This window comes from Berghia stephanieae, chromosome 8 (assembly GCF_034508935.2).
Source record: "Berghia stephanieae isolate SIO BIC M18660-M18661 chromosome 8, UCSD_Bste_1.3, whole genome shotgun sequence".
Classification (NCBI taxonomy): domain Eukaryota; kingdom Metazoa; phylum Mollusca; class Gastropoda; order Nudibranchia; family Aeolidiidae; genus Berghia; species Berghia stephanieae.
In genome coordinates this window covers 14,039,282-14,061,340 of record NC_088367.1, presented here as the reverse complement: position 1 = coordinate 14,061,340, position 22,059 = coordinate 14,039,282, and the positions used below count along the sequence as shown (strand labels likewise).

Below are 22,059 nucleotides of genomic sequence, written 5' to 3'. Positions count from 1 at the left end.
ATGTGAGTAAAGAGTCTTTTCCAAGGACTCAACTTTGCGCCACTCAGAGGGGGTCTCGAACCCTGGAAGAGAGTCAAATATTTTCCAGCAGTATAATACATTAACAATGTTTGTTTTTGTTTTTAAGGGTTTTTAAGGGTTTTACGGCGCTTGCAACACATTTAGGTTATATCAGCGCCAGTAAAAAGGAAGAAAATGGGATAGTAAAAACTTCTAGAATTACAATTAAAGCACCCAAGAAAAAGTAAGACATAGGGGAACTGGGAACAAATAGGGATCAGATGTAGATTCCAAGAGCACACTTTCAAGGTACTTAGTTTGAGACCACCTATAAGTCTCATCCGGACACAAGCACAAAATCCAACAAAGAGGAATACACTCAAATGCTTACATTAAAAATTCAAAATAACAAATATAATAATACATAACAGAGAGATGATTTACAAGGAAAAAAATATCATCTCCCAAAACAAAAACTATGCATTTGACTGTTTCCCTCCCAGCTAGGACTCCGGCCAGGGCCAAGACAAAACCAAGTAATCTCATTCCAAGACAAAGACAGAGAGCATGTTGGAAAACAGATATAAGGGGATAGAAGACACAGTATGTACCTCCCTGCCCACCCAGACAAGTGGAATTAACATGACCTCTACTCTCAATCGCATCCGACTAATTCCGCTCACCGATGAGTCCTAAAGGCTCCATACACGCACGGTTTTGATAGGCGTCCGAACCACGATCAGGCAAACCGGGGTGAAAACGCAATGTGTGTGGCCAAATACCTGGCCGATAAACCTAGGTACGGTCGATCGCCCGCACAGCCCGCTTTGCTTAATATTTTTCGAGGCGATCGGCGATCGGGGGCGTGGCAGTATAAAAAATTGGACAATTTTTTCGGATTTTCGCTGTTTTGACGTCAGATTCGTGATCAGCGTCGAATTTACAATAGGTTTGATACCAAGAACTATGTTTTTACTCCAAAAATTGATGAAATTAGAAATAAATTTTAATTAATATTGAGGCTATGTGGCCGACAGAAAAGTGCCCCTCCCTGTTTTGTGATGGATCAAGTGGTATGACTCTCGCTTTCGGATCGGAAGGTTCAGGTTTCGAGACCCGCTCTGAGTGGCGCAGAGTTGAGTCCTTGGAAAAGGCTCTTTACTCACATTCTCTCACCGTACTCAGGTGTAAAATGAGAACATGGCCGTTCGTTGTCTTTGTTGGGAAAAAATGTCACATCGCCTGACAGGCGTCATGTCTCGTCTTTCAAGTCTAATATTGCTGTTGCCTTGGGACCCCTTGTAAAGCGCTTTGAGCACGTGGATATTGCGCCAAATAAATGCTGTGTTATTATTTTTTTAAATAATATTTTTATAAATGTTGCGCCAGGAAGAGGTAGATGGCAAAAGTTTCGTTCTTGTTCATCGTAAAACTTATAAAGGATTTCATACAAAATAAAAAATAGTTTTCATAATTTTCAATGTAATGATATAATAATATGCCAGTTCTTTTTTTTTTTTTTTTTCCTCCTCACCCGTTGACGCGACATGACGGTCGACCTTGACACAGACATTTGGGATTGGCAGATGCCAAAAAGCCTTGGAATGGGGTGGGCATTGTAACCTTGAATTATAATCTACAAAATCGGATTGCAAATGTATTGATGTTATGCGTATTGGAAAAATACTCACGACATCTCCATCGGGGTATAACATATTAACACACAAAACTGCAAACGCGAACGTTCATTGTCTGATTGATATAACTTAGTGATAAGTTAATTATAAAATGCTGTCTAAAAGCAATAACAACGGGTTGACTAACGTCAAATTCATTCCTTCTATTGATGCTCTGTGTTAAATTAAAATACTCACAAAGTCCGCCAGCCAGAAATATCACTCCAGCCCAAAGATCTACATGGAACCTTGAACGTTATATAGTCTGATATATCTTAATGAGAACTAATCATAAAAATGGGTGTCAAAAAACAATAACAATGAGATGAGTGACGTCAATTTGGTTCCTTCTATAAATATCCAAGAACTTTACTCACTCCATCCGCTCTCTCCTCCTTCAATACATATGAATCTATTCTCTCATCACTTTTTTGTGCGGCTATGCATGTGATCTTGTGAAATGACACTCGCCTTTGGATCGGACGGTACTGGATTCGAGTCCCGCTCTGAGTGGCGCATAATTGAGTCCTTGGAAAAGGCTCTTTACTCGCATTCTCTCACCTTGTTCACTGTTAAAATGAGTACCTCGCTGTTTACAGCGTCGTCTCTGTCGGGAAACAATTGCAATATCGCTTAACAGTCATGTCTCGTCTAACATGTTTTTATGTTGGCCAAAGACCCTTATAAAGTGATTTGAGCACCTTTATTGAATATAGCGGTATATATAGCGCAAGTAAATTTTTCTCTCTTTCTCTTTCTCTCTCTCCCTCTCTCTCTCTCTCTCTCTCTCTCTCTCTCTCTCTCTCTCTCTCTCTCTCTCTCTCTCTCTACATGTTAGATTATTATAGCTATTGCTACATATGATGCGAATATCTTGGACGGTTATTGATGCTATGAGTTTAGGTAAAATGCTCGCAACATCCACCAGTCGGAAATAACGTACCGTCATACAAAACTACGAGTAACCTTGAACGTTAAAAGTCTGATTGATATAATTTAGTGAGAACTAATTACCAAAATGACTGCCTTAATACAATAACAAAGAGTGGAATGATGTCAATTTCGTTCCTTCAACAGTCTAATTGATATAATTTAGTGAGAAGTAATCACTATTGTGGCAAGACGAAAGATAGAATAACAGACAGTAACTGGGATCGGTTCTGTCGGCCACATAGCCTCACTATTAATTAAAATTTATTTCTAATTTCACCAATTTTTGGAGTAAACACACAGTTCTTAGTATCAAACCTATTGTAAATTTGACGCTGATCACGAATCCGACGTGAAAACAGCGAAAATCCGAAAAAAATTGTCCACTTTTTTATACTGCCACGCCCCCCCTAAAAAAAATATCTCCCCGTATGTGGGCAAAAATCATCTGCGATAAACGCAGGGATGGGGTCAAAGCGATAGGTCATCCGTCCCGCTTCCAGCGGATGTCGACGTCTATGGAGGGCTCTAGCACTGTCCTGGACAAAACTAAGTCGCTTCATTCCAGGATAATGACAGAAAACCATAAAGAAAGAGAAAAGAAAGCTGGAGGGATGAGAGTTTTAAAAATATTTAAAATAAAATTGAGCTTTTATATAGCGCAAAATCCACTAAATGTGCTCAAAGCGCTGTACAAGGGGTCCCTGGTCAACAGCAACATTTAACATGTAGGACGGGCCATGCCGCCCGTTAGGCGATATTACAATTTTTCGGACAAAGACAACGCTGATAACGGTCAGGTACTCATTTTACACCTGAGTACGGTGAGAGAATGTGAGTAAAGAGTCTTTTCCAAGGACTCATCTATGCGCCGAGCAAGGCTCGAACCCAGGACCTTCCGAGTTAAAATAGCTCAGTGTTTATAAACAGGTGAATGCTAGAAGTGCAATAAAAGACCACTCTCTAGGTATGTAGATTTTAGAGGCGGGATGGAGACTTTTCGGCCACATACTGAGAAGAGACAATGATATTATAGATCGGAAGATGTGCCGCTATGTGGTCTAGTGGTTTGACTCTCGCCTTCGAATAGGAAGGTCCAGGGTTCGAGACCCCCTCTGAGCGGCGCAAAGTTGAGTCCTTGGAAAAGGCTCTTTACTCACATTCTCTCACCATATTCAGGTGTAAAATGAGTACCTGGCTGTAGACAGGATCGGAAGGTCCTTGGTTCAAGCCTCGCTCGTCGCATAGTTGAGTCTTGGAAAAAGCTCTTCACTCACATTCTCTCACCGTACTCAGGTGTAAAATGAGTACCTGGCCGTTCACAGCGTTGTCTCTGTTGGGAAAAAAAATTGTAATATAGCCTAACACACGTCATGTCTCATTCCACATGTTAAGTGTTGCTGTTGGCTGGGGACCCTTTGTAAAGCGCTTTGAGCACGTTTATGGATATTGCGCTATATAAAACCTCAAGCTCATATAACAGCAAATAAATCCATTAAAACATTCTTCACAACATCTGGACAGGATAAATACAAAGAGAGACCACCAAATACAATCTACACAGGACTGAACGGGGACCTCAAACATCTTCAACTTAAGCTAGAGGTGCCTAAATGAGCCAATAAAATGGAGATAAAAAATATAAAGTGAGTAGGTGTGACTCATATATAAGGGAACAACACAAAACAAACAACGTTTCGGCCCTTGGCCTTCGTCAGGAGACAGTAAACAAAAACACAAACAAATATGTAAATTTACAAAATATCACATTTTGTCAAATGCACATTTTTGATAAGGTATGTGTATTCTGACTTATAATCCAAATTGTGAATTTTTAACATCAATTTTGTCATAAAATTTTGATTCCAACTTTGTAATGTTCTATTACAAATCTCATAAGCTAAAGCTGTAAAATTTCTCTATGGTGAAACAAACTGCTACAATATTGATTAGAGGGAAGAATATGGAGGTTCTTTCGTCATTAGCTATTTGCGAAAAAAAATTCCAGAAGATTTTGATGCCAGACCCCCGAAACAGGACGCAAGACGGGTATTAACACAGATAATGTATTTTTCACCCAAAAAATGCTGTTTTTATCCTATAATGATGATATAGAATGATTAAAACCAATATAGGTAATTCATTTTTTTTTTTAGAAAAGACACAAACCGCCACTTAAAGGATAGTAAAATTGGGCACAAAAAATGATATTTTGTGATGCTAGTGGCTCAATAGTGAGGTATCTCTGTTACATGAATAGCGGGGTTTAGGGTGTTAAGTGACTGGATGGATGAAGATGTATAAATTATTGTCCTCTGAAATTCACTTTTGCAACAAATACGACAAAAACAGAAGGGGAAGTGATTAGAAGACTAGATTTTATGCTTTTTTCCCCCATTTTCCTTTTCTTTTTTCTTTTTTTCTTTTTTTTTTTTTAAAGTAACCTCAGCAATAAAATTTAAATAACTGCGAGTTAAAAATGACGGAACGAACTCGTTATTGATAGAAGGGAAAGGAGACAACTCGTAAATTTAGTTTTATAATCTCAGTTATTTCCCTTTAGTTAATGGCTTCCTGTCATGGATTTTTATTTGGATCAATGACAAACGTATTAGAACTCAGAATCCATAGTTTTTAAAGTGTTAACTTATCTCTTTTTTTTTTTCTTTTTTTTTTTAGATACAAAATTTCTTATCGGTCTATTTAAAAGTGTTATTTGACTTTTATGGGGCAAAACATATTATGAATTAATATTATGGTACAGGCTACACGGGTTCATTATAGATTAATATAATTTTAGTTATTTTTATGCGGGCAGAGTAAGTGTCTATGTAAAAAAAAAATAGGAATGACAAACATGTGGAATTAGCGTTTTTGTGTTAAGTTTGATAATTTTGAGATACGGAATGGCAGATGTGACCAACAGTTTCAAAACAGTAACAAGTCGAGATTTATCTGATCCTAAATTTACATTAATAATCTAAATAGTAAATATTAATTAAATTGTTTTAATGAGAAAAGTAAATGCAACTTCCTAAACAGTAAAAGTTTTCTATTTCTTCAGGCTTGATCATCTTATCTGTAAGTTCAATGGTCTCTATATAATAATAATAATAATAATAATAATAATAATAATAATAATAATAATAATAATAATAATAATAATAATAATAATAATAATAATGATAATAATAATAATAATAATGAATATGATGATGATGATGATGATGATGATGATGATGATGATGATGATGATGATGATGATTAAATTTATTTAATGTTTACCCTTATTATGTACCCAACAATATTCCGATTTCAGTTAGGCATTGTGGGTAACGATTACGTTCATTAGTTCGTTCTCATCCCAGAATATGGGACGAATTTTATCAAATCTTATTAAATACCAATTTTAACTCACTCAACCCTTACACCGACTATGTATGCACATGCTCATTTTTAATACATATTTTCCAATTTTGAAAAGTAGCAAAAATCTCTAGGATTAAGTGAGTTAATCGGTGCTTATGACTCATCATAATATTATGGAGATCAATCCCTCTTTTGGCTCATGTTCCAAATATATCTCCCAATGTCGACAAACATCCCTTGACCTGACATCAGGGCTGTCTCATTATGGAAGGCAGGGGGGTCAGGATGGGTGAAGTGTATGGAGTAGACGTCCTGGGTCCACTCAAAAGGTTGCGATCTCCCCCAGTGTTTGTGATCAGGGTGGAAGAGAGGGTGGCACTTCAGAAAGTAACACATCACCTGGAATTGAAAACACACAAAAAAAACTTGAGCTTTCATAATATGTGACCCTTCGCCTCAAAACGGTATTAAGTCGGGTTGGTTAAGATGTTGAAAATTGAATTTATAGCCAGAAATATCAGACTTGTGTTGAATTTGTATGTTTTATTGAGGAAAATGGATACCATATATTAGGGTGCTAATGCCAACAATTTACATTTTGACCAGTTTAACATTTAATTCGGCTCTTAAGCATCTGATTCGTTCCGACATAATACCGTTTTGAGACGATGGGTCACATATATCTAGAGCACCATCCACTCGATGTGCTCAAAGCGTCTTACAGAGGATTCCCATGCAAACAACAATACTTCAAATGTAGAGCGAGGCATAATGCTTTTGAGACTATAATATGTAATACAATTATTGTTGTGCGGTGAGAGAATATAAATAGAGAGCCATTGCTAAGGCCTCCTTTTGCGCCTCTACAGCTGGACCCGAACCAGGGACCTATATTAATGTCTGAAAGCGGGTTTCATACCACAAGATTACAAATGAAAGATAGAACTCTTCTTCTTCTTCTTCTTCTTCTTCTTCTTCTTCTTCTTCTTCTTCTTCTTCTTCTTCTTCTTCTTCTTCTTCTTCTTCTTCTTCTTTGTCTTGTGGAAACCTCCAATATTGTCGAGGATCAGTGTGTAGGTGCTCTAAACATACACACACACACACACACACACACACACACAAACACACACACACACATTTTTTTTTAATTTTTGGCCAGAAGTCTCGTCCTTCAAATACCGATCTATTAAAATGGCCCTCGACTTGTCAAAAACTGTCCAACTTGGATTTTCTTGAATTCCCAGTTTTGAGAGTTTTAGCCAAGATAAGGGTCATTTAAATCGATCGATATTTGAAGGACGAGTTTACGGCCAAATATTTTAAATGCGCATCTTTCCAGAGTACGGTAGTTAACTGATTAAAGTAAAACTTGTGTGTCCAAAAATTGGAAGAATTAAAGTCTATTATGTTCATGTGCGACAGAATAGTAATTTGGAGTGATCACTCCGACTCTGTTTAGTCAGGTCTGAGACAACTAATGAAATTAAAATTCAAATTGTTTTGTAGAAAGACAAATGAAGAGATGCAGACAAGAAAAAATCTTCAGCTTTTATATTGCGGATTATCCCCTAAAGTATGACTTCAAAGCTCTTTATAAGGAGTACCTAGCCAAAAAACAACACTATAATAGTATGTGAATGACGAGGCATGACGCCTGTGGAGCGATATTATTTTCTTTTTTTAACAGAGACAACTTTGTTACTGACCGGCCAGGTACTCATTTTAAAGATCTATTCCAAGCTACTTAGCTTTGTTTTGTCCGCAGTGGGATTCGAACCGATGGACTATCGCTATGAAGGCGTATGTCTTACCAAAGAACACAAAGCCGCACAATAAGTTAGATTTAAAAAACTGGACATAGGAGTAGAATAGAGATGGTAACGAAGGAATTACGAAAAAAAAAAAATACAGTTTATGTACCCGCTACAAAAGAAACATTTTGTTTGTGGGATACAATATTAATATTAAATTAAGAAATTAAGGAGCAGACACCGATGTAAAATAAAGATCTGAACAAGTGTATATGAAAGGTGTCAGACAAAGCAAGAAAGAAAAAAACAAGAAAAAAAATCATCCCCAAAATATCAGTCTACCGCGACTGGGGACCAAACCTCAGACCTCCTGATTACCATTTCACCACAGAGGCTCCCGATAGTTGGGACAATACGCAATAAACAGTCGTAACGTCACTTCCCTCGTAATGACGCATGGTAACTTAGTAACTGGCTCTAAACTATCGGAACAATGGCGGAGGCCCTTATGAAACATTTCTCCGACGAGCATAAGAGCGTATCCAGAGGGGAAAAAAACATTTAAATCTGATCATGTTTTGACTTTTACACATTCTGATCACAAGACATATGAAAAGTTCTAGCCTTCATGAAGAATAAAAAGTACTGATTTTCTTTGTTTAGAACCACGATGGCCGCCGTTGCTGGGCGACGTGACATCAGACTATTGAATCCAATTTTAATACTTGTGAAGAAGTACCCTTTTGAAGAATATAAGTATTAAACTTGTCCCAACTATCGGGAGCTTCTTTGGTGTAGTGGTAGCAGGTCTGACCGGTAATCAGGAGGTCTGAGGTCCGGTCCCCAGTCGAGGTAGACTGATTTTTTGGGGATGGTTGTTTCTTTTTTCTTGTATTTTCCTTTCTTGCTTTGTCTGGTACCTTTCATACACACTTGTTCAGATCTTTAATATCAACCTCTTGGATCCCAATGAAGATCGTATGGATTGGTTGGTCGAATAATACTCCCTGTCAAAAGGACTGAATACGAACCCGGGAAGTTTTTTTCCCCGACTCTCTATCTACTCTGCATTGAATGGGTGGCCGGGTCTCTAAGATCTGGCAGAAACCGCTTTGTGATAGAGTATCTTCTTATCCAGAGGGCTGTTGCTTGTTTCTAGCTGAAAAAAATACGGGGTATATTCTGATCCATTGGTTTCAATTGTTCTAAAAAATTATTTTTTTTTAAAAGAACAATTGCTCTGGTATACGGTGGAATTCCTTAATAAATCATTAACGAACAAACAACAACAAAAAAGGAAGGAAAACAAATCATACCTGCAATCTGTCATGAAGCAAAGTTGTGTGTGGATACAACTCGTAGATTTTGTAAGGCAATTCGACGGCATTGTACAAGAAGTCGTCTGATTTATAATTAACCCATGCAGCGCGCCACGCTCTAATGAACTTTGACCGCGGCTTGGCCAAAACCACGCCCATGTTTATAGTATCCGGAAATGGTAGTCGAGGAATATGGTCACGTGACAAAATGACGTCATTGACTTCTGATTGGAGAAGCTTTCTAGGAGATTTTAACCACAACGCATCCCAGTCGAGATAGATTCCTCCGTATTTGTCTAGGACATCTGCTCTCACGATGTCACTTCTATGCTGCGTGTACAAAATCCTGTGGTTATAAATGTGCCAAGGTGCTTCTCGGTATACAATGTGGACGTTTGGATCTCTCACTATAAGATCCCAGTATTTTCCGTACAGTCTTAAATCTGAATGAATTAAAATAGCATCAGGCTGAACTACATAAACACAGCTAAGAAAACTTAGATACATACTAAGCGTAACATTTTTTCGTCCGAACCAAATGTAGTGGACAATGTTTGGTATTTCTAGATTTTCATTTTTAGCAATGTGTGAAATTTCCATTTCTGTTTTGTTAGCGTCATGGATGCCATACAAGACACTTATAATTCTTCTGCCGATAGAATCATTTGCTGAACTTAAAATGTCAATAGGGCGAATATTGCTTTCGAGTTCTTGACATTTCACATCCTTATCGTTATTCAAAAGGTAATGAGTATTATTCTGGTTCCCTTTCAGTAACTCTGTTGCTCCTTGTTTTGAACACTTATATACGTCAAGTAATGAATTGCCACCACTAAATATCTGGTTCTGTGACTGAAATAGGTCGAACATGTTCTGGGACTTTTGTTGTGCTTCGGGGAGACTCAAAAATTGTTTTACCACAAAATCCCCTGCCGAGGCTGCAGCCCAAGCTAAAGTTCCGTCCTGGTAAAAAGATAAAGACCGTGTTGAAGTCAGTATATTGTGCAGTCCGTTTCGAGCAATGCTATATAAAGTGACTCCATTGTGTATGAAAATTCCACCACGGTCAGCAACTATTTCTAAGCCAAAACTCGTTCCACATCGACTTCCTGTCACGTGGGATGGTAATGGTTGAAGGGAGAATGACGGGATATTGGACCTGAAAAGACGATTGAAAAATAGAAATTAGATTCGGTTGAAATTAAAGAGCAATTTTTAAATATTTTTTTAAAAGCCTTTCCGCCACGACATCATAAGACCTAGTCGCCTAGGCATTCCGCGAATGAATATAGATAATTCATCAAACAAGATGTCTGATGTCAACAGGTATAACCCATGTTGTCCAAATGAGCAAATAGGGGGTTAATAATCTTGCCCAAGGAAAAAAACGAAAGTGCTTGAAGCGAGCCTCGAACCCGGGACCCGGGTCACAGTGCAATGCTTTAACCACTTGGCCACTTCACCCCCCAATTAATTAGATTGTTTAAAAATCCACAGGGTTATTTAGGCAATGTAATCAAACTCCCCGGATAATAATTCGCCAATTTAATTGGCAAAAACAACAAAAATCGACCTCCCCAAAGTTGGAACCTGGATCATCTAGGATTCAAGCCTAACAGCTTAACCACTATAGATAGTATGCGCTTGGCTAAGAAGCTCATAACATTGGCATCCGGAAGTATAATGGACCAACACACAAAACTGTGTGTATCCATGAACGTTTATAGTCAGGTTAATACAGTTCAGTGAGCATTACTCATAAACGTGGATGGCAAAAACAATAACAAAGACCTGAGTGACGTCATCTTCGAACGATCTATACTAGAGGGCTATATAGGCCTACCTGCCTTATGACAATCTTAAATCGTGGCGTTTTTAATCTTTTCTTTTTTTTTATTATTTCGTGGTCTTAAATGTTGTTTACAAGTGCTTCATTTTTGCATTTTATTACCAAAACCTCATTAGATCGGTGTTGCTCTGATTTTAACTTGAAGACCCTATTTTGTGGGTCTTAGTGATGAATGAAAATGATTACTGAACTGACCCAAGCCGCTCTCCCAATGATTGAAATTTTCACATTTCCCATGCGCCTAGAGTCTGGTGTCTCGGAGTTATAGCGCTATATAAGTTTTCAGCATTATTATTATTATTATTATTATTATTATTATTATTATTATTATTATTATTATTATTATATATTATGATTATTATTATTATTAATATTATTATTATTATTATTATTATTGTTATTGTTATTATTATTATTATTATCATTATTATCATTATTATTATTATTATCATTACTATTATTATTGTTATTATTATCATTATTATTATTATTATTATTATTATTATTATTATTATTATTATTATTAAATATCCAGCTCAAAGGCTTCAAGATATTTGAGCAATACTGCCCAAATAATTACTATTCATTAAAATTGTTCACTCTATGGCGCGTTCTTAAAGTATTGGTCCTTCTCTACCATTCTACTCTTCAATCAGAATATTCGAAACACCAAAGCAGGTTCTCGCACGCACTTACACTTCAAAATGAAAGCTTTCCTTTTAGGCTTTGATATACTCGTTTTATATATATATATATATATATATATATATATATATATATATATATATATGTGTGTGTGTGTGTGTGTGTGTGTGTGTGTGTGTGTTTGAGGGGATTAGTGTGTTTTACATAGAGTGCTCGGCACTTTGAGGAGCGCGAATTATTTAATATGCCCACCTCATGTATCTTGGCCTACAACCTTGTTACTCCCATCTAGATAAGGTCGTCACGGTGCCCTAATGACCCCATTAGATGGGAGTAACAACGTTGTAGGCCAAAACACACGAGGTGAGAATATTAAATTACACACACACACACCCACACACACCCACGCACACACACACACACACACACACATATATATATATATATATATATATATATATATATATATATATATATATATATATATATATATATAGTAGCAATACTAATTTGAGAAATCGATACAACAGAGAAATATTATATCAAATATAGTTCTTGTTACATGTTTCTAATGATTGTATATCACAAACAAGTAATTTTAATCAGACTTCTTCAAAATCAATTGACCTATCATACAAACTCATATTAGAGTGGAATCTTCATAAAGTCAACACATTGTTGTTGGTCTCAAATTTTCTGTTCTTTATCTTGGTGTTCCATTAATAATGAATGAAGTCAACCTTTCTGGTCCGGTGGTGTTGGCTTCATCAGATTCCACTGTGGTCATGGTAACAGTCATAATACTGTTACTTTTTTTTTTTTAATTAAAGAACATGTTGCCTGTTATGAGTGACTGTTTGTATGACTCTTTCTTATGGGGTTGGACAAAACGCGCGTTTTTATTGATGATTTAAATCTATAAGTCCATTTGAGTTACAACAATGTGTGTTTTACTCTTTGATTCCCACTCCATCCTAATATGAAATAAGTTACTGCACTGATAGCTTTACGTTCCAACAATAACATAAACAATTAAAATTGAAGCGATTAGTTCTATACTGTGCCTAAATTCAGTTTAGCCGGTTTTTTAAAGCGGCAGACAACTAACAGTGATCTTGGAAGCCAAATTGATGAATAAGTTGACATTTCATCCAAGCCAGTAAAGGAAGCAGGAATTTAAATTGCTGGACTACAGGGGAGAGGGGGGGGGGGGAGATCTACTGATTTTTATGCTGTCTCTATTCGAGGCCAAACTTGACATGGGCATTTCATAAAACTTACCCCTTCAATTTTTGTTCACTAAAAAAAACTCACTAAAAAAAAAAACAACTAAAACTCACCGTAGCCATGACAACCAAGTGTTATACTTGTCTTCCAAGGGAGGGAATTCATAGTGAATTTCAATCACGTCCGGCTCCAGATGATACCAAATTGAGTAGATGCTGATGAAATGCGTGTACAGGAAGGTGCGACCCTCTCCACACCAAACGTAATAGACCATGTTAGGAATAGCCCGTCGGAATAGTTCTTTAACGTTACGGGGAGGCAGACGTCTTGTTTGATGCTGAACTCCAAAAGCAGGGTCATAATATTTGTTTGGTTCGCTCCCTTCAGCCTTTATCGTTTCGTGTTGGTTTGAAGTCCGGTTTTTTACACTGTGAGCTGGTTTAATTGCAGTCCTGGTCCTACTTAGAAGAAAATCCGTTCTCGTATCGTTTTTTCTTGAAAGAGTTTTCTCTTCCATTGGGTATCGTCGGACAGCCTCGCGGTACAAAGGCACTATTTGTGCTGCGTGTGAGCTGTAAGCAGGTTGTATATCACCCTTGTGGATGATGACAAGACACAAAATGGCGTTGACAAAGCATGAAAGAGAAAGCAATTTGCGCAAAGTTTTTCGATCCATGATAATCGTTGCTCGAATGTTCATTTCTGGTCAGGAGTTAAGCACAGACTCTGCTGTTTAATGTATGGCTGTGAATATTCTTGATTTGCTCATTTATATTTCTTATTTCCGTTACGATGATAACCAAGATGTCTAGGGGTATCCGTTTAGCGTGTCCATTGTTGTATATACCTGTTCGGAGGAATTAATAAAAAATAAAAGTTCAATTCAATTTAGTTTGCCCTCATACTTATTTTATCACAACCTTAATGTAACCCATCGCCTCAAAACGGTATTATGACGGAACGAACCAGATGCTTAAAAGCCGAATTAAATGTTAAACTGGTCAAAAATATAATTTGTTGGTATTAGCACCCTAAAATATGGTATCCATTCTCCTCAATAAAACATACAAATTCAACACAAGTCTGATATTTCTGGCTATAAATTCAATTTTCAACATCTTAACCAACCCGACTTAATACCGTTTTGAGGCGAAGGGTCACAAATAGGATCAAAGAAATGGAAATGGGTTAGGCATATCTTGAAAATGGAGGATGGTAACAGCACCAAGAAATATTTCAATGGAACTCACGGGGCTAGCAGAAAAGGGGTCGCCCATCAATAACCTGAGGAGCATCAAGATGACATTGGATGAAGCAAAGACGATGACCCAGGATATTCCCAGGTGGAGATAATATGTGGTGGAAGCCCTTGGACTCCAGAGGGAGTTCAAAGGAATAAGTAAGCCAACATTATATATCTTGAATTTCCAATTTATACTTAAATTCCCCTATTGGTATTTCAACTGCACCAAGTAAACGATACGATTTCCAAACTTTTGGAACGAAAGAAAAAAAAAAGAAAAAAAAAAACAGGTACACAACGTTTTAGTCGGATTATTTTCATTTTGATAATCCGAAATTACCGAAACAATTCTCCTCCTCTTCCTCCTCCTCCTGCTCTTCTTCCTCCTCTTCCTCCTCCTACTCCTATTCCTACTCCTTCGCCTCCTCCTCTTCCTTCTCTTCCTCCTTACTCTTCTTCTCCCGCTTCCTCCTCTTCTAAATTATGAATAAGTAGACCGGGTTGCTATCCCAATATAGATAGTATGCGTTTGGCTAAGAAGCTCATAACATTGCCACCCGGGAGTAAAACGGACCAACACACAAAACTGTGTGTATCCATGAACGTTTATAGTCAGGTTAATACAGTTCAGTGAGCATTACTCATAAACGCGGATGGCAAAAAACAATAACAAAGACCCGAGTGACGTAATCTTCGAACTATCTATAGTCTGGTTAATACAGGTAAGTGAGAATTACTCATAAACGTGGATGACAAAAAAAAAAAAAAAAAACAATAAAAAAGACCTTAGTGACGTCAACTTCGTTCTATCAATAGTAAACAAATAGTAACAATGTGTGGGTGGGGCTGTAAGATTATCATTTAGCTTAACTAGAAGTGATTGGGGGTGGGGGTCGCCGTTCGTCTAAAAGACAAAGTAGATGGAGGAGTACAGTCGGGCGCCACAGATACAACAGGCTATATCTATAACAATTTAAAAGAGTTCTATCCAAATGGTAACAAGACATCGTCCTGCCATTTCACGCTACAGAAACGCTAGCTTCATAAGCCCGAATTACTGAAGAAATAGATTTACCAACAAATCAAGAGGGGAAATATTAAAAGACTTTACACGTTCACTTACCATTTTATTTTCTTTCAATAATGTTGTCTTTTCCACCATTGAACAAAAGATATCCAACATTCTGTCGTATCGGGGGAAAAACACATCTTTAAAATATCACTTGAAGTCCCAGGTTTAAGAGTTTTCTGACAAGACGATCGTTATCTTAATCGATCGATAAAGCCTTTTTTTCCCCACATATTATTCACATTATTTTATTCCCGTTGCTTTATATGAAGGTAATAAATAGAGGTGCCTAAATGAGTCAGGCATCTGACTTTATCTGTATCTTTATCTCCATTTATATGAAGGATATTCTTTTTTTTTTCACAATTTCAATCCTGAAGATGAAATATATTATTATAATAACACGCTCCTTTTCACAAATATAATTTTATCAGGAAGAAAGATGTCCAAATAAACATTTCATAAAACCAATCAGAGAGAACTCAGTTCAGTCGATTTGTGTTCATCAATATACGGTGAAGGCATGTGAAGCTTATGGAATTAACAGTTAATTAGAATCAGAACCTGTACCTACTAAAAAGCAAATCATAATCGCAAGACACGGTATTAGTATTAGTATTATGATAGCTTATAGTTGAACTGCAATCAGAATAAAAGACTCAATCGTACATTACATAGAGCGAATACTGGAGATCGATAACTCGTACTAATCTTGGGTGGTCACGCAACAGCACCGCCGTCACGGGACAAAAGGGGCGCATATCGGGAATTGGGCCAAATATGTTATTGACACTGTCACATTCTTGAGCCGAACGTGCATTTTTCTACCTGGGTTTCGTGACTCAATAAATAAATAAATAAATGTTTTATTCCAAAAATAAGAAAAACGAATTGATAGATCAAAAGATAATAGGAGTAAAAGGTTTGTTTGGCTCTCCTGTAAAATTTGTTTGTTTTTCTTCTTTTTTTTTTTCGATATGCGACCCTTTGCCATAAGACAGCAGACACGAGCAAAGAATCGAACTTCAATGACTATTTTATGAGGCAGGAAACTTCTTCGACGTGCACGTATTGGTTGGGTCTTTAGTTTTAGCCAACGGACATTGTTGGGCTTAAGCTATGCGCTTTGCTAAAAAGCTCACAAAATTGCCATCTGGAAGTTTAACGGACCAACACACAAAGCGCTGTGTAACCATGAATTTTTATAGATAGTTCGAAGATGACGTCACTCATGTCTTTGTTATTGTTTTTTGCCAACCGCGTTTATGAGTACTTCTCACTAAACTGTATTAACCAGACTTCAAGTTACACACAATTTTGTGTGTTGGCCAGTTTTACTTCCGGATGGCAATGTTGTGAACTTCTTAGCCAAGTGCACACTATCTATAGTCTGGATAACACAGTTTAGTGAGAATTTCTCATAAACGCGGATGGCAAAATACAACAACAAAGACCTGAGTGACGTCATCTTCATACTATCTATACATAGATTTGTCTCATCGTCGTCTTGGTTGTAATGTACAGCTCAGACAATTAATGAAAATATACGCGTTGCCCACTTTATGGCATTCATTGAGTTTTGCGTGATGCCCGTTTTCCTTCTTGATGCTGATTCAAATCCCACTGGTGCTTTTGTTTTCTGCTTCTGTTGTTATTGTTGCTGTTAATGCTGCTGCTGCTGTTATGGGTGTTGTTGTTGTTATTGTTGTTGCTGATGATGATGTTGTTGTTGTTGTTGTTATCTTCTTCTTTTTCTTATTCTCCTCCTCCTCCTCCATCTCCTCCTCCTCCTCCTCCTCCTCGTCGTCGTCGTCATTCTTCTTCTTCTTCTTCTTCTTCTTCTTCTTCTTCTTCTTCTTCTTCTTCTTCTTCTTCTTCTTCTTCTTCTCCTCAACACCACCTCCTCTTCCTCCTCCTCCTCCTCCTCCTCCTCCTCCTCCTCCTCCTCCTCCTCCTCCGCCGCCGCCGCCGCCGCCGCCGCCACCGCCACCACCACCACCACTACTACTACTGCTACTACTACTACTATACTACTATACTACTACTACTACTACTATAATACTATATATCTATTTATTTATATTATTATTATTATTATTATTATTATTATTATTATTATTATATATTATATTATATCTATATATAATATATTATTATATATATATTATAATATATTAATAATATATTAATATAATAATAATAATATATTAATAATAATAATAATTATAAAAATAATAATAATCTAATAATAATAATAATGATAATAATAATAGTAATAATAATAATAATAATAATAATAATAATAATAATAATAATAATAATAATAATAATAATAATAATAATAATAATAATAATAATATATATATGAATATGATATGATGATGATATGAATGATATGAATGATGATGATGATGAATGAATGATGAGATGATGAGATGATGATGATGATGATATATGATGAATATGATATGAATGATATATAATAATATAATAATAATATAATATAATATAATATAATAATATATAATAATAATAATAATAATAATAATAATAATAATAATAATAATAATAATAATAATAATAATAATAATAAATTAATATTAAAATAATAATAATAATAAAATAATATATGATGATGATGATGATGATGATGATGATGATGATGATGATGATGATGATGATGATGATGAGATGATGATGATGATGATGACGACGACGATGATGATGATGATGATGATGATGATGATGATGATGATGATATGATAATGATAATAATAATAATAATAATAATAATAATAATAATAATAATAATAATAATAATAATAATAATAATCACGATGATCATCATCATCAATATAATAATAATAATAATAATAATAATAATAATAATAATAATAATAATAATAATAATAATAATAATAATAATAATAAATAATAATAATAATAACATTAATAATAAAAATAATAATAATAATAATTATGATGATGATTATCAACATCATTATTATTATTATTATTATTATTATTATTATTATTATTATTATTATGTCTCAAAATTTTGTTCATACTTGGTCTATATCAAACTGTTGTGTTTGTTTGCTTTTTTTTTTTACCCGCCGTCTGCTACTCAATGAAACAGGTGTGTATGTTGGTTCATTCCGTAATGTTTAAAATTGAACAAACAAATACAAATAAAACAATGATGACTTTATGTCATATCATTATGTATTTAAAGCATTGTGTACTTACTCAGTTCACGTCATAGACTTTCCCTAGTAAAAGTCTATTGTTCACGTCGTAATGCATTTTCTTGGAAATTCGTGGTGGAGTAAGAAAAAGGGGAAGTAATTCACAATTAGATTTGTTTCATCCGGTTTCATCACCTATTTTCTGTTTGTTGTCGGCTTCTTTCATGTTACGGTGAGCTCATTGGCCTCATTCACAGCTGCTTTATTTTCTAAGTTATTTCAGGTCTGATACACCGTTAGCAAGTAACATCCTTGAAACTGTATTTGTATGAGTGTATATAAGCTTAAAAGCATACTAAACATAAGGAATAGTTTATTATTATATATATTAGAATATTTTATGAAAGTTTTTCGTGGTTCTTTCGTGCCAATACCGTTCCATTTCAGTTGTTTTTTTTTTGTAACGTGGAAATTATTGAATAACTAGATAGACAGACTGATAAAGTAAAACATGTGAAAGTGAAATTTCTTGACACGTAGTGACCCACTCACACTAGATTTTGTATCTAGAAGGTAGTATAAGTAATAAGTATAGTATAAAAATTCATCTTTCTGACCCTCACAATGGCAGGTGACGGGGCTTGGTTTGGTGCCTATCGGATTATGTAAACTGATTGACACCTGTTGATTATTGCACAAACACTGCATCGCCACAATGATTGAGAAGGTGGGGCTGTTTGCCAATGATTGGACGGGCTAGTAGACGAATAAGCTACATAAATCTAACCATAATTGGATGTGACGGAGTGTCTACGTGTACACGGAAACTTTAGGCAGTTTAGTGAGCAGCATCAGTGGTAGTCATATTGTGACCCAACGCGCTCATAAGAAAGTTATGAATGAAAATTGCGTTCGCTTTTACTAAAAGTTTTAGAGGGGTTCACTTAAAGATGCATTATAACTTCGTTATAAAGAGGAATATCGCAGATATTTTGGTATCATTATTTTCGGTACTAACCGGGCACCTAGCCTAGGATCTACGTACACGGTAACATTTATACAAGGTAACCTTGAATCTCGCCTTTAATGGGTTAAATTGTATTGTTTGATTTTTTAAAAATAACACACAAACACACATACAGAGCGAGGTCTATCATTAGCTTGTATTGTAGCGCCAAACCAGTTACCAGAGCTACCGTGTACGTAGATCCTGAGGCTAGGTGCCCAGTTACCATGTACGTAGACACTGCCTTTAAATTAAGGGAGCCTTAAATTAATAGAGATTATACTTTAATCGTTCATGGATTGAATTGAACAAGAGTAGGCGAACAGACAGTACGTGTCATTATGATGTTCGGATTATGGAGTCATTAATCATTAATCCTCTATATATTGTAATAGTTTGTTCCCAAAATAAGTGTATATCCGGAAACAAGAATTTCCGGATTATGAAGTACAAATGGCATGCACGTATTTGTAGGTCTGATAACCCATTTCATTATGGGCTCAATTTTGTAATGGAAATCTCAAAAATTGACACAAAATATTATCCTTTACAACAATGTGAAACAAGGCCCATGATTGGGTTTGGAGCAGACCTATTAATCACATGTCGAGTACAAATAAAGAAGAAAAGTTCTGTCCTGAGCAGGGCTGGCGGAGTCGGTTATTTTTAAACCGACTCCGACTCCCGACTCCGACTCCGACTCCTCAAGCATAGTATTAATAGGTAATAATATGCAACCAACACTCGCCGCTACTTTTAGCTTTTCCCCACTATATGTATTATAACAATACAAGCCGCTTCATATTTGATATTGCATCATTAAAAGTACAAGCTCTTCATCATTTTTTGGCTACAGACTGATTAGTTCATTTCGAATAAACACATTAATATTGATATAAAAATGCAATGTCTGAAAGTGGTAAGGAGTCGGAGTCGGGACTTCTAAAACCGACTCCGACTCCACCCTCAAACAACCGACTCCTACAGACTCCGACTCCGACTCGCCAGCCCTGGTCCTGAGGCAACCTGTCCTGACATTGGAGACATCAAGGTTGTGGAGTTCCATATTAGAGAGACGTGACTGTATTTTGAAGTGGGCATTTTTAGTTGGAGAGTGGGGGGTGGGTTAAGGTTGTTTTTTTTTTTCCAAATGTACTACGGCGTTCACCTACTCTTTGATTTCTTTAAACAACTGTATGTGGATTATTTGATGACACTCAATGGATGTGTATCATTCACTTATTTAGTGGCTCACTATAATTGAGTGTATAAAATTACCACTGCATCAGAGACTGAAGTTGATTGATAAGCCATTTAATTGCTTCATATCATTTAAATCCTAGAATTCAGTTTAAATCATCATAAACGAACATGTTGATAAATCTCTAAAAAGGCAAACAACATCAATACTCTCATAAGAAGGAACCTAGGCAGTTGTTCGTAAAAAATAAATGAAACCTGTTAAAACACACAAATACATCGTTGACTATGCCTCAAGAGAAATAAGAAAAAAATTGAAATGGTGCAGCTGAAGGCAGCTTGCATGGTCACTGGTGATTACAGAATTACCATAAGTGTAACTGGCATTGCTAAGAACTTGGGGTGGACAACACTCGAGGAAAGAAGAAAAGAGCTAAAGTAACAGTGCAATATTTTATAAGATGCTCAAAGGTCTGATAGAAGTCGAAACTAACGAACTACAACCAAGACCAACAATTTCAAGAACAAGGGATCATGACCAACGATACTTACACCAAGTTCGAAATTACAAAGTCATATGCAATCGTTTATGCCATCAACAATTCGACTTCGGAATAACCTACTGAAGATCGGTGGAAGCACATGATTTGGGTCATTTTATAAGAATACTACAATATACAACTATGTCATGTTAAATATTGCTTAAGATGTAAAACTTGCGACAATACACCAAAGGTGGACTTCAAGTAAAGGAAGAAGAAGATGAAGAACTCTTATTGTTCTTGTAGGTCTCTGCTTCAGAAAATAAAAAAAAATTAGAAGCAAATTAATCTGCATTGACAAATATTACCAATGTGTATGTAAGAGTAGTGAGAATATTTTTATAACTAACCTCATATCCTTGCTTTATTTACAGACACATTATTAGTGCAACGTATTGAAGGTAACCATACACATTTATATTCTGACATAAAATGAAGCGAAGCCAGCCCCACTGGGAACCACCTTCAAAGGAAGGGCAGCCTGTACTACGTCTTTTTAACAGCCTAACAAGGCAAAAGGTATCAAAGATTTAAGTCCTTTTATTGTCAAGTCTGTGTCAAGATTTCCTTCAAAGTACACTTTGACAGAGTTAATATTAACTATCTCGAGTTCACCATTCATATAAATTTACTTAAAGTTAAAGATGTGAGTTTTGTATGTTTTTAAAACCCTTTTTAAACTATGTTGTGAATAACTTGAGATAATGTTGTAATATAAACATTATTAACAACTCTTTCAGGAAGTCTTTGTTCCTCAAAATGGAAACCAAGTTACTTGGTATAATTGTGGGCCCACAGTATATGATGCCTCGCACATGGGGCATGCAAGGTGTGTAAATCTCCATCTCTCTCTCTTTCTCTCTCTCTCTCTCTCTCTCTCTCTCTCTCTCTCTCTCTCTCTCTCTCTCTCTCTCTCTCTCTCTCTCTCTCTCTCTCTCTCTCTCTCTCTCTCTCTCTCTCTCTCTTTCTCTTGCTCTTTCACACTCTCACTCTCTCACTCTTTCATCTTATACTTATGAAGCACATTATAATTTTCAACAAGTTT

General features: G+C 36.0%; 2 protein-coding genes across 7 annotated transcripts in view; one reads left to right on the top strand and one right to left on the bottom strand.

Moving 5' to 3' along the window:
- Positions 1-5,922: 5,922 nt before the first annotated feature.
- On the bottom strand, positions 5,923-15,593 carry LOC144977787 (uncharacterized). Of its 2 annotated transcripts, none has more exons than XM_078923181.1 (4): positions 15,133-15,593; positions 12,880-13,613; positions 9,043-10,204; positions 5,923-6,374 (listed from the first exon to the last, which is right to left on the bottom strand). In XM_078923181.1, the coding sequence occupies exons 2-4, from the start codon at positions 13,464-13,466 to the stop codon at positions 6,156-6,158; spliced, it is 1,968 nt and encodes a 655-aa protein (XP_078779307.1). In that variant the 5' UTR covers positions 13,467-13,613; positions 15,133-15,593; the 3' UTR covers positions 5,923-6,155. The 2 variants fall into 2 exon arrangements, with proteins under 2 accessions (XP_078779307.1, XP_078779308.1); XM_078923182.1 differs by having other exon boundaries at positions 5,923-6,353.
- Positions 15,594-18,448: 2,855 nt separating this feature from the next.
- LOC144978208 (cysteine--tRNA ligase, cytoplasmic-like) overlaps positions 18,449-22,059 on the top strand; it is a 27,618-nt gene continuing 24,007 nt past the window's right edge. The window contains exons 1-3 of one of the 5 annotated variants that reach the window (XM_078923986.1): positions 18,449-18,498; positions 21,389-21,533; positions 21,755-21,843. In XM_078923986.1, the coding sequence (XP_078780112.1) occupies positions 21,447-21,533; positions 21,755-21,843 (176 nt within the window). In that variant the 5' untranslated portion in view covers positions 18,449-18,498; positions 21,389-21,446. Of the gene's footprint in view, positions 18,593-18,971; positions 18,994-21,388; positions 21,534-21,754; positions 21,844-22,059 lie in introns of those variants that run through there. The other 4 variants (XM_078923985.1, XM_078923987.1, XM_078923988.1 and 1 more) reach the window with 4 other exon arrangements.